This window comes from Gadus macrocephalus, chromosome 12 (genome assembly GCF_031168955.1).
Source record: "Gadus macrocephalus chromosome 12, ASM3116895v1".
Taxonomy (NCBI): Eukaryota; Metazoa; Chordata; class Actinopteri; order Gadiformes; family Gadidae; genus Gadus; species Gadus macrocephalus.
This window is the reverse complement of record NC_082393.1, coordinates 13,117,447-13,133,196: the sequence shown is the minus strand read 5'-3', so window position 1 is coordinate 13,133,196 and position 15,750 is coordinate 13,117,447. Positions and strand designations below refer to the sequence as shown.

The 15,750-nt window shown below is 42.0% G+C and overlaps 1 protein-coding gene across 3 annotated transcripts in view; it reads right to left on the bottom strand.

The window, feature by feature from the left end:
• Positions 1-15,750, bottom strand: part of fam163ab (family with sequence similarity 163 member Ab) — a 164,881-nt gene that overhangs the window by 1,935 nt on the left and 147,196 nt on the right. Inside the window, exons 2-3 of one of the 3 annotated variants that reach the window (XM_060066967.1) lie at positions 2,284-2,373; positions 237-351 (exon numbers count right to left, since the gene is read on the bottom strand). In XM_060066967.1, the coding sequence (XP_059922950.1) occupies positions 237-329 (93 nt within the window). In that variant the 5' untranslated portion in view covers positions 330-351; positions 2,284-2,373. Of the gene's footprint in view, positions 1-236; positions 3,209-15,750 lie in introns of those variants that run through there. The other 2 variants (XM_060066968.1, XM_060066969.1) reach the window with 2 other exon arrangements.

Below are 15,750 nucleotides of genomic sequence, written 5' to 3'. Positions count from 1 at the left end.
CAGAGAAAATAGAGAAGGAGACATTGGGAGGGAAGGAGGGAGGGCGGAAGAGAGGGAAAGAAAGAGAGGGACAATGGTGAAAGAAGACAGAGGAAGAGAAAGCTTGAGGCTGTGTGTGTGTCTGTGTGTGTGTGTGTGTGTGTGTGTGTGTGTATGCCTGTGTGCAGGCAGGTGTGTGGGTGTGTGTCTGTGTGTGTGTGTGTGTGTGTGTGTGTGTGTGTGTGTGTGTGTGTTACCTGGAGTCGACAGTAGCAGAGCACAGCTATGATACACAGCAGTATCACTGTGGCCAGAATCCCTCCAGTTATAACAACAGTTCCAGCTGACATTCGACCAACTCTCCATACAACTCTGGCACACAAGAAGTGACATCATCAACTGGCCTCACACCCAGCCCCACACATATAGTATAGGGTCCCACCCTCTCAAGCAACACACTATGGGCCCTATCTTGCATCCGGCGCAATTGACTTAATCACTGACGCATGTGTCGTTGCTAGTTTGCAACTGACGCATGTGTCGTTGCTAGTTTGCAACTGGCGCAGAGCGTTCTTTTCCCTTCTGCGCCACGCGTCGGTAAATTAGGGAATGATCTTGCGCCCCAAGGGGCGGTTCGGCGAAAGGAGGAGGCGTGTTTTGGCGCAAACGTTCCCTGGTGCTATTTGGCAGTTTAAGAAACCACTTGCGCCACAATTCATAATGTTGCTTGTGCTCCTCGCACATACACTTTGCTTCCCTCATCTACCTAGCCACACATTCTTGGTAAATTATTTGGGAAAGAACAGCTGATACAGCGGTAATAAGTTGTACTTTTAAATCAATGCATCTGCAAACACCGTACAGCAAAACACATATTTTCTTGACACAGACATCCTGTACCTGCCCATAACTTTTAGGATTGAGTATTTGATCGTGAGAAAACATTGTTTTACCGCAAGTGAGTGTTAAAAAGAATGGATGAATGCGGGCGCGCGTGTGTGTATGTGTAAAAGAATGAATGAATGCGGGTGCGCGTGTGTGCGTGTCACTCTGTTTAAACACAGGCAAACTAAACACGTAACGCATAATACAGTCCATGGCAATGTATATTAACGGGGGGACACATGCATATTAGGAACACAAGTCGATAACGATAATGCATACAATACTGATAAGAAACAATGTTTATAATGTATTGCGTATATCATTAAATATAACCACAGTTACCGCATATCATATGTTCTATCATATACGTTTATTTCTGAAGTTGTTGGAGTAAACCTTATTTTATGTGTGAATTAGGCCGTATTTTTTGGCCATGAACTGAGCCCTTTGAAGTTTGAAATTCATGTGCATCTGTCTCATTGGAGATTGCAGACGCGCTGTCAAAATATCAACTCGTCAGATTCAAATGCACTCATGGCTCTTAACGGGACACTGTGTAAAAATTACTCCCATCTAGTGGTACAATTGTATATTGGATTCAAACTAATAGTGCTCGCTTGTTCAAAAATTACGGTGGGCAGTATGTGCCAAGAAGCTGTGTCATGACGTTGTATGAGTAATTACTCCTCGAGCAAGATAGTGAATTATTTCAGTCATCATTCACGCTGGCTCAGAGTGAAAACGCTTTTGCATTTCCTGTACCACGTAGGGCTTTTTGTCCCTCTCGGCAGTTCATAGACCGGAAGAACATGGAAGCCTCCATGAAGCTTACCCATCCTATGTAACTACATATTAATTATTCTTCGCTCAGGAGGATAAGTGAGATTTTTGGCAGAGATAATTTTACACCAATGAGGACTTATTTATGAATTAATACGTTGATTTGAGGTAATAAATGACTTAAAATATTACAGTGTCCCTTTAAGGGGGATGGGAGCTGGCACTCTCATTGGTTTATTGCACGTTATGCCCAAACCACACCTACGGGTAATTAGGCTACTTCAGACCAACCCTTTTTAGATTTGCGCCTGGCGCAAGAGTCATTTTTTGTGCTGGTAAACTAGCGACATCGCCATAGAACTGCCCAAAAAGTTACTTATGCTTGGCACTTCTCACTTGCGTTTCAGACCGTTAAAATAGGGCCCCATATGTGTTCTTTAATAAGCTAAAATATTTGCTAAACATCTTTAAACAGCACACATATTGACATCAGACATATACAAAGTTGTCAGAACAAACATGAATCCATAACAATTAACATTAAAATTGTAAATGTTGTTAAAAAACTTGCTTTAATACAGTGTAATCAACAACTTAAGAAAACAGACGGACAGACAGAAAGATAAATGGATAGATTACATCTGAAGAGTGTTGAAGGGCAGGTGTTAAAACCGAGGTCACAGGTCATACTGAGGTTAGACTGAGACACAGAGCACCGTCTGTACAGCTCTGTCAGGAGAGGAGGAAGAGAGGAAAGGTGGGGGGAGAAAGAAGAAAAAGCAAAGGTTTATTCAAGTACAAAGAATAAAATTGGCTCAAACTTTGTCTTCCACAAGATGGCGTTGCTCTATAAGTAAAGTAGTTTGACACTAAATAATTGTAGTATTGTGTACGTTTATTCTGTGAATTACTGTATTGTGTTGTGTTGCTTAAAGGGAAACTTCACCCATTTCCATTAAGCTTTGTTTTGTTAGTAACCCACTCATATTTTTGAATGGTCGTGCATCATTCCCTTATTTTCTGGAGAGACTGGAGAGATCCGTATCGATCTCCAACACTTCCTGTTTAAGATGACGCAATATGACGATTTTTGCGTAGAAGTAAATAGGAAGTGTAAGAGGGGAGGATTCTTGTAAGACTACAAGCACCGGGTGGGACCCACTGATGCTACAGACCTATTAGAGCAGTGCCAGTGGGTGGGTCTTCACCAGCAGAAACTAACATCCACAGCGTCTGAGGCTAAGCTAACAGAGGCTGTTGATAAAACTGTACTAGGACTAATTCTTCTAGAGTTCTAGTAGGACTAATTCACTGAGTTCACCAACTAATACTCTTCACTAGAAATGTTGTGTGAAATGATTTTCAAGCAGTCTTGCGGTATCAGCTTGGTAGATTGGACAGCGTGGTGTCCGATAGGCGGAGATCTAGATCAGCGGGAGTGGTCAGCGAAGCTGTGCATCGTGGTGCATGGTGGGAGTAGTTGTCTTCAATCCACAAGCGCCAAAAAGTCACTTTCTGCCTTTTCTCGGTCAAGACGGCACCAAATTAGAATTTATTTTACATATAGGACCAAATTCCAATACATATTCATGCCATGATATAACCTATTCCACTGCTTAATTTGAACTGCTAATTAATTTAATTTCATTTAACTGTCAGCCATCCCTTGCTCACCGTCATTTCATTTATGATATGATATTTATCCACAATGCCGTATGTGTATGTGTGTATGTATGTGTATGTATGTATATATATGTGTATGTATATGTATATATATATGTGTATATATGTATATGTGTGTGCATGTGTATATGTATATATATATACCTTGGGTGTCTTGAAAGGCGCCTCTAAATTAAATTAAATGTATTATTATTATTATATATATGTTTACATTTATTTATTTATATATATTTATTTATTTATATTTATATTAATCCTCTATACAGTTCTCTACATTTATCTTTTATTTTACTTGAATCCTGTTTTACTTATATTATATTATTATCTCTACTTTCTATATTAGCTAAGAGTTTATTGTTTACTGTTTACTGTTTTTTGTTTACTTTTTATAGTTAGGTAGTTAGTTAAGAGTTTATTGTTTATCTTATATTATTATTATAATTATTGTTTACTGTTTACTTTTTATTTTAATTTTTATAGTTATCTAAGAGTGTATTGTTTATCTTATATTGTATATAATTTAATATTGTGTTTCTTTCTGTAAACTACTGGACAATCAATTTCCTTGAGGGAGTCATCCCAAAAGGATCAATAAAACCTAATCTAATCTATCTAATCTAATCTAATCTATGCCTCCACCGGTGAAATGCTCCTTTAATGTTGGGTTGTATTGCTGTGCATGTAACCATTGCTGTGTTCTGTGATGTGTAGCGTAGAGTTGTGTAGTTTGTGTAGCATTGTGTTGTTGTGCTCATGTTGTGTGCTGGAGTTCTTTTGAGGTTATAACACGTGTTATATATTGTGTAGCGTGGGTTATGTATATTTGTGTTTTGCATGGTAGGAAGTGAAGCATGCGTATCATTTGTGTTGTTTGGTTGTATCATGTTGTGTAGCATTGTTTGGTTGTGTAATAATCTACGGTTGAATGGTGCAATATACATTGATGGTGCACATTGAGTTGTTGTTGTTTCGATGCGTAATGTTGATCAAAGTTACAGTGTTGAGTTGTGTGGTGTATTGTCGTGTAGTGTTGTACGGTGTTGTGTAAGGTTGTGCAGTGTTGTGTCATTTAATGTAGTCGTGTAGTTGTGTACTAGTGTAGAGGAAGCTGTTAAAGTGATTTAATGTTGCTCTGCTCTACAGCCCCATGCTTTAATCACCAGGCCCCAGCGTGTGTGTGTGTGGGTGTGGGTGGGTGTGTGTGTGTGTGAGAAATCCCCTCCGGGCGTCTAGTAGATTGATGTTTCCTGTTAAAGTATAAATGGGAGGAGAGAAAATGGGAGAGGGGGGAGGAGAGGAAAGTAGATGAGAGTCGAGGTGAGGAAGAAGATGAGAAAGGCAAAGCAATGAAAAGTGGGAGAGGAGTAGGGTTGGATTTAGTGATTTGTTTCCGTGATTCAGTTTGCGTCGTTCAGTTTGCCAAGAGGAGTCGTTCGCGAATCGTTCATTCGTTTGTTCGTTCAGTCGAATCTGTTTGTTCGTAGCGGTGAATCGAATCATGGAATGTACGGTTCTCAAACTCAGCGCCTTCCTCGTTCTCATTCTCAAACGTCAACATTACAACTTTAACCAAACGCAGCGGGATTGGGGTGTGGTTGATTATTGGATGTTTAACATATCAGCAAGATAATAGACTTGATTAAGCAATGATGGTTGAGGTCCCGGGTGTTTTAGGCTCTCATAAACAGAACCCTGAGCAGCCCAAGACTAAATCTAGCTGCCAAAATTAACAGTGCCTTCAAAACGAGAGCAGGTTAATTGTGAAAAATGCATTAAACTGTAATCAGAAAATGCGGTTACATGCTATAGACCCTAGAGTATCTGTGGTACAAAGGCTGGGACGAATTTCAAATGACCAATATGTACATTTTATGTTGAAAGTATAAACCGTCCCATTGAAACGAATGGCACAGTGACTAGTCGTCACAACGAGAGCTGGTAGGTTGTGAAAAATGTGATATAAAGGCAGGGACGAATTTCGAATTATAAATATGTACAATGTATCCTTTAAATACCTTCATGCAACAGATGGCCAATGTGAATAATAGATAGCTAGCTCACAAAGCCCATTTGTTTTTTCCCCAAGAAACCGGTTGATTTCTGTCTCTCATTGGCTAAAATTCAACAAGAGCGTCCTAGACTAAGTCCTAGAACAGCATACGATTGGGTGGCTCTCGTGAGTCGTGACGTCTCTCTGTCGGTCCCTCCTCACCACTCACACAGTAGGTGAACGAACTGTCAGCGAGTCAGTGACTAGTGGGTCTGGGAGTAGTCGAGTCTGAGAACGAACAAGACGAACGAGGCGAACGAGACGAACGAGAGAGAGGAACCAGTTCGGTTTGTTCGTCTTAAAGATTCGTTCATTCTAACTGATTCGTTCACGACCGAGCCAACTCTAGAGACAAGTGGGCTTACGGCTACGTCATTGAGAGATAAGTTGCACGGTATCAGAGCTCCCGATTGCCAGGTGTTAATACCCCGGAAAACTCGAATATATAAAGCTAGAAATCATCTCGATCATCTCGATAGTCTCAAATCATCATTCGAGTACCTTATTAAGCGCTATATAAATTTCATTTATTATTATTATTATTATTATTATTATTATTATTATTATTATTATCTCTTCTGTAATGACAAAGGGGAGAGGCTCAAAGGGTAGGAAAACTGTGGTTAATCAGCCTAATAATACGGCGCGAGTCGAAATTGAAAATGTGCTAGCTGACTTAGAGATGGAAGAAGATGGCGGCCATGAAACTCACCTGCACCCAGCCGACAGCGAGGCCGAAATGCGCTCGGGGATGGCAAACATTAGCAAGGAAATAAGAGACTTAAAGACAGAAATGAAGGCCTCATTCCACGCATTTGGTGAAGATTTGAGGTGGGACATGAAACGAGACGATGATTTAATGATGATTTAAAAAAAGGAATTAACCAGGAATTCACTAAACACTACTACTGAAAAGCAGCTGCAAAGCGGAAGGCTAAACGAGGCAGAGACACGGCTGGAGAAGCTAGAATCTCGGGCTCTGGAGCCAAACAACGCTCTCATTACCTCTTTGAAAGAACAGAAAACCCTGCAGGAAAAGTTAACTGATTTGGAGTCGAGGTCGAGGAGAAATAATCTCCGCATCTACGGGGTCCCTGAAGGAGAAGAGGGCGAATCGACAGCCAAGTTTTTGAAAGACATGCTCAGGTGTGAACTTCACCTGCCGGATGACTTAAATCTCAAAATACAAACAGTGCACCGGTTACTGGCACCCAGGTCAGCAGCCGGTGCTCAGCCGAGACCCATCATCGTGAATTTCCTGGAATTCACCACCAAAGAGCGAGTTCTAAGGGAGGCGTGGAAAACGAAAATACAACTGAGGAACAAACTACTGTCATTCGACCAGGATTATGCGACAGAGGTTGTTCAGAAGAGAAAAGAATTCAACGCGTCCAAAAGAGTCCTGAAGGAAAGTGGCATCCCGTTTCAGATGCCATTCACCAGGATGAGAGTCCACAGGAGCACGGGTGCCTGCACCTACAACGACCCGAGGGAAGTGAAGGAGGAATTGGTGAAACGCGGGCTCATTGAACCGACACCGGCTATTGACACAGAGGAAACCGGGCTGGAGAAGCGGCTCTCCATGGCGATGGAGTGGCAGCGCAGGGAGGGACCCCGGAGGAGTATCGCTTCAGCAACGACACGCGCAAAGGAAAAGCTACAAGAATTCAGAAGATCTGGAGATTAAAGTCGGATAGAAGACAACAAACATGATAACCTGTCCAGTAGGAATGTTCTGTTTGAAACTACGTCTAAAAAGGGCTGAATATTGACCAGCACATTTACCCTATGTAATTAGAAAAGACTATCGGGACCCGAGTGTTACCCTGTTGTCTTTTTTAATCCGTTGGACTCATTTAGAATGACGAAAACCTGTTCCGTAGGCCATTATGTCATTACTAAATTAGGGCCCTCTCCGAGTGAGAGGCTTTCCCTTCGGCCCCCCAACGGGACTGAAATCATGGAGGACAAGGAGGAGACTCTCCTTCTTCTGGAAGCTCAAGTGTTTTATTTGTTTAGTTCGTATTGTGCCACTGCTAAGGCATGGTTAGTGGGGCCACTGATGTTCTTTGTTCTTATTTGTCTTTAATTGATGCATGGTAGTGATGTGAGGATAACGTACTTAAATGGGAATGGTTTAAATAATCCAATTAAAAGAAAAAAAGTAATAATCAAAATGAAGAGGGAAATCATCCACGTGATATATTTACAAGAGACTCACCTCTCTCAGCAAGAGCATTCTAAGATTGGGTTGTTTGGATATAAAAATGCCGTTAGTGAAAAAACTTTTCTGAAATCAGTGTTTGAAATTATAGTCTTGGAGAATGAGGGGACCCTGATTTGGTCAGGGGACTTTAATATGATCTTGAATCCTAAACTTGATACAACCACTGCTAAAAGAAATAAGCTATAAACTTGTCAATATCTCACTAATTGAACTGGGGATGTTTGATGTGTGGAGGGAACTCCACCCTTTAGAGAAGGACTACACGCATTATTCAGTTCCTCATTCCGTTTACTCTCGAGTAGATTACTTTTTTATGAATTTAGCAGACAGACATAGAATACAATATTGTAGTATTGGGATAGCTGATCTGCCTGACCATAGTATAGTCTCTCTTACCATTAATTGGAGGCCAGGAAGAATTCACTCTGGAAATTAAATGTAGGTATGTTAAATAATCAGGAAACAAAAGAGGAAATTAAAAAATAAATTAAAATTTTGCAGCTCTGGCCCCAGAGCTGCAAAATATTTAGCTGGACGCCTTAAAGTGCAGCAAGCTGCTAATTCGATACACAAGATTAGAGACCCCTTGACAAAATACATTTTATTTAAACCAGAGGAAATAGAAAAGGTCTTCAAGGAATATTTTGAAAATGTATACTCTCAGCCTCCAGCAAAAGAAAACACGAGATGAAAACATTTCTCAATTCATTGGACTTACCGGCTATTGGAGAAGATCAAAATAGAGAATTAATTAATAAAATTACTAAAAAGGAATTAGACAGTGTTATTAGTAGACTAAAATTGAACAAATCACCAGGCAGTGATGGCTATCCGGGCGAGCGGTATAAAACATTTAAAGAGGAATTATTACCACTCTGTACTCTTTTAATGTAACTCTGACATAGGGTAATGTTCCCCCCTCATAAAAAGAGACTGTGATTTCAGTGATGCTAAAGGGAGGTAAAGAAAAGGAATTATGTGAATCTTACAGACCTATCTCAATATTAAATGTAGATTATACGATTTTCACATCAATCATTTCTAAAAAGTTTGAAAATGTTATGTCTGATTTGATCGATGAGGAACAATCGGGATTTATTAAGGGGCGACAGACTCCGGACAATGTTAGACGTACTCTACATATCATAGACCACATCCAGAAACAAGGACTGAAAGCAGTATTAGTGAGCCTTGATGCCGAGAAGGCTTTTGATTGTGTTAATTGGGGATTTTTATATCCGGTACTGGAGAAATTAGGTTTTCAGAAACAGTTAATACAATGGGCCCTATTTTAACGGTCTGAAATGCAAGTTGGAAGCGCAAAGCGCAAGTAGCTTTGTGGGCGGTTCTACGGCGCTATCGCTATTTTACAGGCGGATAAATGACACTTGCGTCGCGGCGCAAGTGTCAAAAGGGTTGGTCTGAAGCAGCCTAGTTACCCGTAGGTGTGGTTTGGGCGTAACGTCCAACAAACCAATGAGAGTGCCAGCTCCCATCCCCTTTAAGAGCCATGAGCGCATTTGAATCGGACGAGTTGATATTTTGACAGCACGTCTGCAGTCTCCGATGAGACAGATGCACATGAATTTCAAACTGCAAATGGCTCAGTTTATTGCCAAATAATATGGCCTAATTCACACATGGAATAAGGGGTTTTCTTCCACAACTTCAGAAATACTGAGTCCTCAAATAAATTTCGGCAAAGAAAACGTATATGATATAACATATGATATGCGGCAACTGTGGTTCTATTTAATGATATACGCAATACATTATAAACATTGTTTCTTATCAGTATTGTATGCTATCCTAATATGCATGTGTCTCCCCGCGGTAATAGACATTGCCATTGATTGTATTATGCGTTACGTGTTTAGTTTGCGTGTGTTTAAACAGAGCACGCGCGCCCGCATTCATTCATTCTTTTTAATACTCATCAATCCTAAAAGTTATGGGCATGTAGGCCTACACGATGTCTCTGTCAAGAAAATATGTTTGCTGTACGGTGTTTGCAGATGCATTGATTTAAAAGTACAACTTATTACCGCTGCATCAGCTGTTCTTTACCAAATAATTTACCAAGAATGTGCGGCTAGGTAGATGGGAGAAGCAAAGTGTATGCGCGAGGTGCACAAGCAATCCGTATGCATCGCATGCGCATGTATGCATGCGCCCTTAAAATAGCATCTGAACAACGCGCCACTGACTTTAAACCAGGTATTTCCTGGTCAGTAGCGCAATGGTATTCAGCAACGGCAAAATAGCGTTTGCGCCAGAACACGCCTCCTCCTTCCGCCGAACCGCCCCTTGGGGCGCATGATCAATCCCTAATTTACCGGCGAGTGGCGCTGGTGGGAAAAGAACACTCTGCGCCAGTTGTAAACTAGCAACGACACATGCGCCAGTGACTAAGTCACTTGCGCCGGATGCAAGATAGGGCCCATAGTGGGCCCATAGTGCTATTAAATAAAAAAAATTCGACTCCTCCAGCAACACCGCTGCATGCGATGTCCGCATGTGTCTGTGCAGGTTGTTAGTGGAGCCTGCACGATAGGATATTCTGGTTTTGCAGAGTCTACACTCTGCCCTGGTGGAGTCTGACGTAGCATTAAAATGAGTCCAGATTTTGCTCCGTTTTCTGTCACCACTCATTATCACACAGGCCTATTCAATTGTCACACTGACTCCCCTTCTTTATGCCGTGTGTGCTTCTTGACTGCTGCGTGCGTGACTGTGCATTGACACCTGCCCACGAACGCTATACAGCTTGGCCAATTGCCTGCGGTTTCCAAAAAAAAAGTGGAGAGAAACTTTTTTTTCAGTGTTTTCCCGGCACATTATTAATTGAAAGCTGCGTGTGATTGGTCAGATGTGTGGAGCACACGCTTGACACGAGGGCAGTGGAGACATTAAGGCACAGACGGAGGAAAAAAACAACCTCTGCTTTACCACAGGCAGAACGCGCAAGGAGAGAGAGTGAGAGGGGGAGGGGGGGGAGAGAGAGAGTGAGAGGGGGAGGGGGAGGGCAGGGGGAGAGACAGCGAGGCACCGCAGGAGAAAAAAAACGAAAAGCAGAGCACAAGCACAGCGACAGGGAGGCGGAGAGAGCGAAAAAAAAAAACCGGCTCCCAAACAGGATCTTAAAACGGCTCCCATCGTAGAGCCGGTTCCAATCGTTCACGTCAAAGAGCCGGCTCTTTGAGCCGGATCGTTCGCGACCGACACATCACTAATTTGGACCCAGCACTAGAAGACAACCCTAAACTCCAACCTAGCTAGCCTGGCTCGCTCTCACACATCTGTGTTTGCGCTCGTGCATGATTGCGCGTCCATGTATTTGGAATGGGTGGAGTCAGAGTCAGCTTGAGAGTCAGGTGGTAGGTGTATTTTCAAAATCTGTTGGCTTTTCGCAAATCCCATACCGAACCTTTAAGAAAACAGTGAATAAAATATAAAGCACCCAAAAAATTACATGGCTAGCACAAGAAGACAATAAAAAAAAAATCAAACACTGTGACACTCTAATCAACTCCTATCCTCCATGTAGGCATGATAGCGTCCCCACTTCTGATGATACTTTTCCACCCTACTAATCAGCCTAAATTGTAATGGCAGGAGTACGGCAGGGGGTGGCGCTGCGGGTCTGTGGGGTCAGTGTGTGTTCAGTAATGTTGAGCTGAAGAAGTGTTAATAAAGTTATGTGCCGTGTTCCAATACCCGTACTTCCATGAGTACACTTAAACTTAAATATACTATCCGTACTATCTGTACTGATTTGAGTACGTACATTTTTCAGATGTGAGTGCTATTCCAAATCGAGTACTCCGTGGTGCACTAACCGGAAATTACGATCACAACTGCCGCCGCGGCTCCTCCCCCGCAATAAACATCCCGCTTTGAACGGTGAACTCTTTACGCCTAGCAGCTATAAAAAGCTATAAAAACGATAAAAACTACAAAATGACTATTAATGCAGGCTATGTGGAAAATGTGCCGACTTTGGCTCAGCCTGGCTCCGCCTCTTCCGCTACGTAGCTAAGATGGCTGCCTGTGAGGACCAGTCCGACCACTTTGCAGAAGTTTGGTGAATGAAGGTGCGTCACGACAAGGCTAAAGACAACAAGAGGCTAATCCACGGACAGACAGTGTTAACCGACGGGCTAAGCTAACCCACGTCAACTCTGCACTGCCGCTATGGAGCAACAAGTGACTTTTTCCCTGCCAGAAGCTTTTGATTTTGAACCCAGCTCGTGGCACACATGGATCAGAAGGTTTGAACGCTTCAGTACACAGGGTTTCCGCGGGGTTGTTAAAGGTATTAAAAGGTAGTAAATTAAATTAGCCCAAATTAAGGCCATTAAAAAGTATTAAAAAGTAATAAACGTCATCTGACGAGGTATTACATTTCCAACAAGGCCTATGAGTTTTTCAATTGGTGTTATTCAGGCCTATCTCCTAAAATTTCTAAAACTTGCATGGATTTATTTATACGTTGCGATTAGGACCTGAGAGTTATCAATGATGTCACGTGGTGCGTGCGCTAAAACAAACTGGATATACCCGGCTGGCTTAGGCCCAGTTCAGACCAAAGATTTGCGTCGCAACTCCTTGCGACTCCTTTTGAAGAGACGGGCTGCGACGTTCTAAAACTGGGCAGTTCACACTGCTGCAACGGGCGGAGACGTCAGGTGGTTTATACCCACTTCGCGAGTTCGCTTCTGTTAGTTCAAAGTAATTTGAAAGAATGGGGAAATGCACATTTTCTGACATCTGGCTGGAGGAATCGATCTTCAAAGAATGATCGCAAAAAGAACATTTGTTTGACCGGTTGCCACGGTTATCTCTGTGTGGTTAATTTGCAGTTGCGGTGTTAATTAGCAATGTTGTCAGCTTACTGTTACATTAACCTGTAATCAGAAAACGCGGTTATATGCTATAGACCCTATAGTATCTGTGGTATAAAGGCTGGGACGAATTTCGAATTATAAATGTAACGTTAGCTCTCTAGCTCAGCTGACTAAAATACCTCCCAAGTCGTAGCTAAGGTCCGTCCTATTTATGTGAAAAACTTTATATTTGGATTGTGTTACGTATTTTAAGAATCTAAGCTACCCACACATAGACCCAATGATGCAGGACCAAACATATTAGCCGTAAATACCATACATAGCCACAAGGGGAGCAAGACCTTATTGGAGGCTGCTCCAGCCACAGATAGCAGCGCTTTTATATATACGAAGAAGCCGAAGCCAGTACGGCACCCCGGCCACGCCCACCAGGCCACGCCCACTTAACGGTCTCTTACCTGTGCACCCAGTGTGAAGAGACCAGAGAGATTTGCAGCGACACCCGCGAAGGGTCACGGGCCTTTGCCCGTGGCCCATAGTAGCCAGAGTTATTATCTCTCACACGTGTTCCACTCTTTAGCTACAATTCCCTCCGTATAGCTTCACTTACCATGCCGAAACATGCCGACGACTTTATAATAAATGAAGTGAGTTTAAAGCAACCCGGGATTGGACAACTTTCTTCGAGAATATGCAATAATTGTAAAACGCATGAAAATATAAATGAATGATCTTAATTCCTTTTCTTTGGCAAGTGACCGGTATAAGCGGGATAATGCCCATTGAGGTGTCAAAAACCTGTTTGATCGATCGTAATTAAAGGGGACTACTTTTTGAGGGAGATTAAATCAAACAGAGTATACATTTAATAAGCATGCAATACGAATAAGAAAAAGCATGATCAGTGAAGTATTTGAATTGTTTTATTATGTTGGCAAGCAAGAAGTAAATGGGATAATCAGTCTTATTAAAACGGTTTGTGCAACCAACCGCACACCAAGACATGATTGCGGCTCTTGTCGCTCTCGTCTCTTTCTGCCTATGACAGGCTTGTAGAGCGGGGAGCGGCGTAGACTGATAATCCCTCTATAGAAAGTACACTGGTGTGAATTTGAGCTACGTTATGGATTTTTACGTTACCGTGAGACCGGTGTGACCGGTAGACAGCCGCGTTTACATGGCCACTTATGATCCGATTAGAAGTGGAAGAACAGCTCAATCGAAAAAAAATTATCATATATACGGCTCAATCGGAATACAATTCTCTGATCTGAATAGAATTCCATGCGGAATAGAAGAAGTGGTGTAGTCCGCTATAGTCGACATGTATATTCCGATTGGTTTGGGGTGGGTTCGGCTACTTTTTTAACTTAGAGAGATGGTATCAGCAGCTGCTGTATTTCGCAATTGGTCAGTCGGTACTTTTATGCATACCGAACTTGACCACTGTCAAGGAAAGTGGATTTTTTGCCTGATTCACGTCTTACTTCTCACTCCGTAAGTCTGGTAACTTATCAACCCCAGCGTGTCCGGTTTCTAAGCGAAGTCAACGTCTTTGGTGGACTATTTCTCTGCTGTTTTGGCAAGGAGCCGTGTAATAATGTATAGAACGTCGCCGGTCATTATCGGAAAGAATACCCTTCAGGGCGAAGCAAGACACCTTCGCTTCGCATCGCGGTCCGGTTCGCCCTGTCTGGGCTTATTTAGGCCTACCCGATAATGACCGGCATTCTGTACTATAACATTATCCCTTACATATCATATAAGTCCAGACCAACACAACGGTTGTGTGCGAGAGATATACGAACGTAAGCTTACCACTTTTGTAAATGCCATAGGCCTATATACAGTACATTCTGATTGCATGATAGGAATAGATCTATTCCGATTAGAAATCGAATCGGATCAGAAGTGTCCATGTTAACACGGCTAGTGTTGTGTGTACCACAGTACTACGCGGTACTATTTCATGCAAAACCTTAACACTGTGATAACAATATTAACGAGGTAATTATAACTTAACTTCAACACTGGACACAAAAACTCTCTCTCTCTGACACTCTGTCTATGTCTACTTTGTGACATATTGATTAAAAACTAGGGACCAAGTCCCGTTGGGACATCTTGATTAATCCAACTCTTATGGTCTCTCTCTTGAAGTCGTGCTGGTATTAAAAAATATAGTGAAGGTATTAAAAATGGTATTAAAAGGTAGTAAATTCAACTCAAGAATTTCTGTATAAACCCTGGTACAGCATCTGGCCTGGCAAGTAAAGAGGGGGATTATCAGGTACATTCCTTGGTCTACATGATAGGAGATAAGGCTGATGATATCTTGATTTCCCTACCTCTAACCCCGGAGCAGCTAAAGGACTATGCAGCGGTTAAGAGGGCTTTTGATAACCACTTTGTCGGAATACATAATGTCATATATGAGCGGGCAAAAAAAATAAATGGCGGCCAGGAAGTCGGAGATAGTGCGGAGCACTTTATTACGGATGTCCATAAGATGGCAGAACACTGCAACTATGGGGAATTACGTGAGGAAATTATCCGTGATAAGATTGTTGTGGGGATACGCGATGCTGGTTTGTCAGAGAGACTACAATTAAATGTCAAATTGGATCTAGCCACAGCAATCGCACAAGTGAGACAGCACAAAGACGTAAAAAAGCAGCAAACTGTTTTACGATCAGCTGATTCTTCCGCCCACATGGATGCAGTAATGCATAATAAATACAAGAAAAATAACTACAAGCAGAAACAGGGATGGACTGGGACAAAAATCTCGCCCTGGACTTTGGGATGGAGAGGCCTTTTATGAGACCGCGGGAATAGCGTGCCTAGAATTTTGCCACGATGTAAAATAATAAAAACTAGTCCTTATCTGCGGATATGTGCATTGCAACTGCATGTCAATGTTGGGATGTGCATGTGTTTAGAATATTGTGGAGATCACTGGGAAATATTTTATAAGCAATCTTGTCCATGTACAAAATATTTGAATTGCATATTAGATTGCATGTGCATAGAAAGGTAAATCAAGGCTGAAAATGATCTGAATAGTGCAAGATACAATTATTTTAGTGAAAAAAAATTGTCATACACATACACAGGGTTTGGGAGATGGGGGCGGGCCGGGGTTTGTTGTGCGTTGCTGTGGTTACCGGTGTTGAAGTGTTCCAATGGTTTATTAGCGGTGGTATCTAATAAATCGCTCTCTAATCAATACTTCATTCACTGCCTCTTCCGTGGTCATTACACTATTATGAATAGTTCTACGACGTCTCTGGTACTTC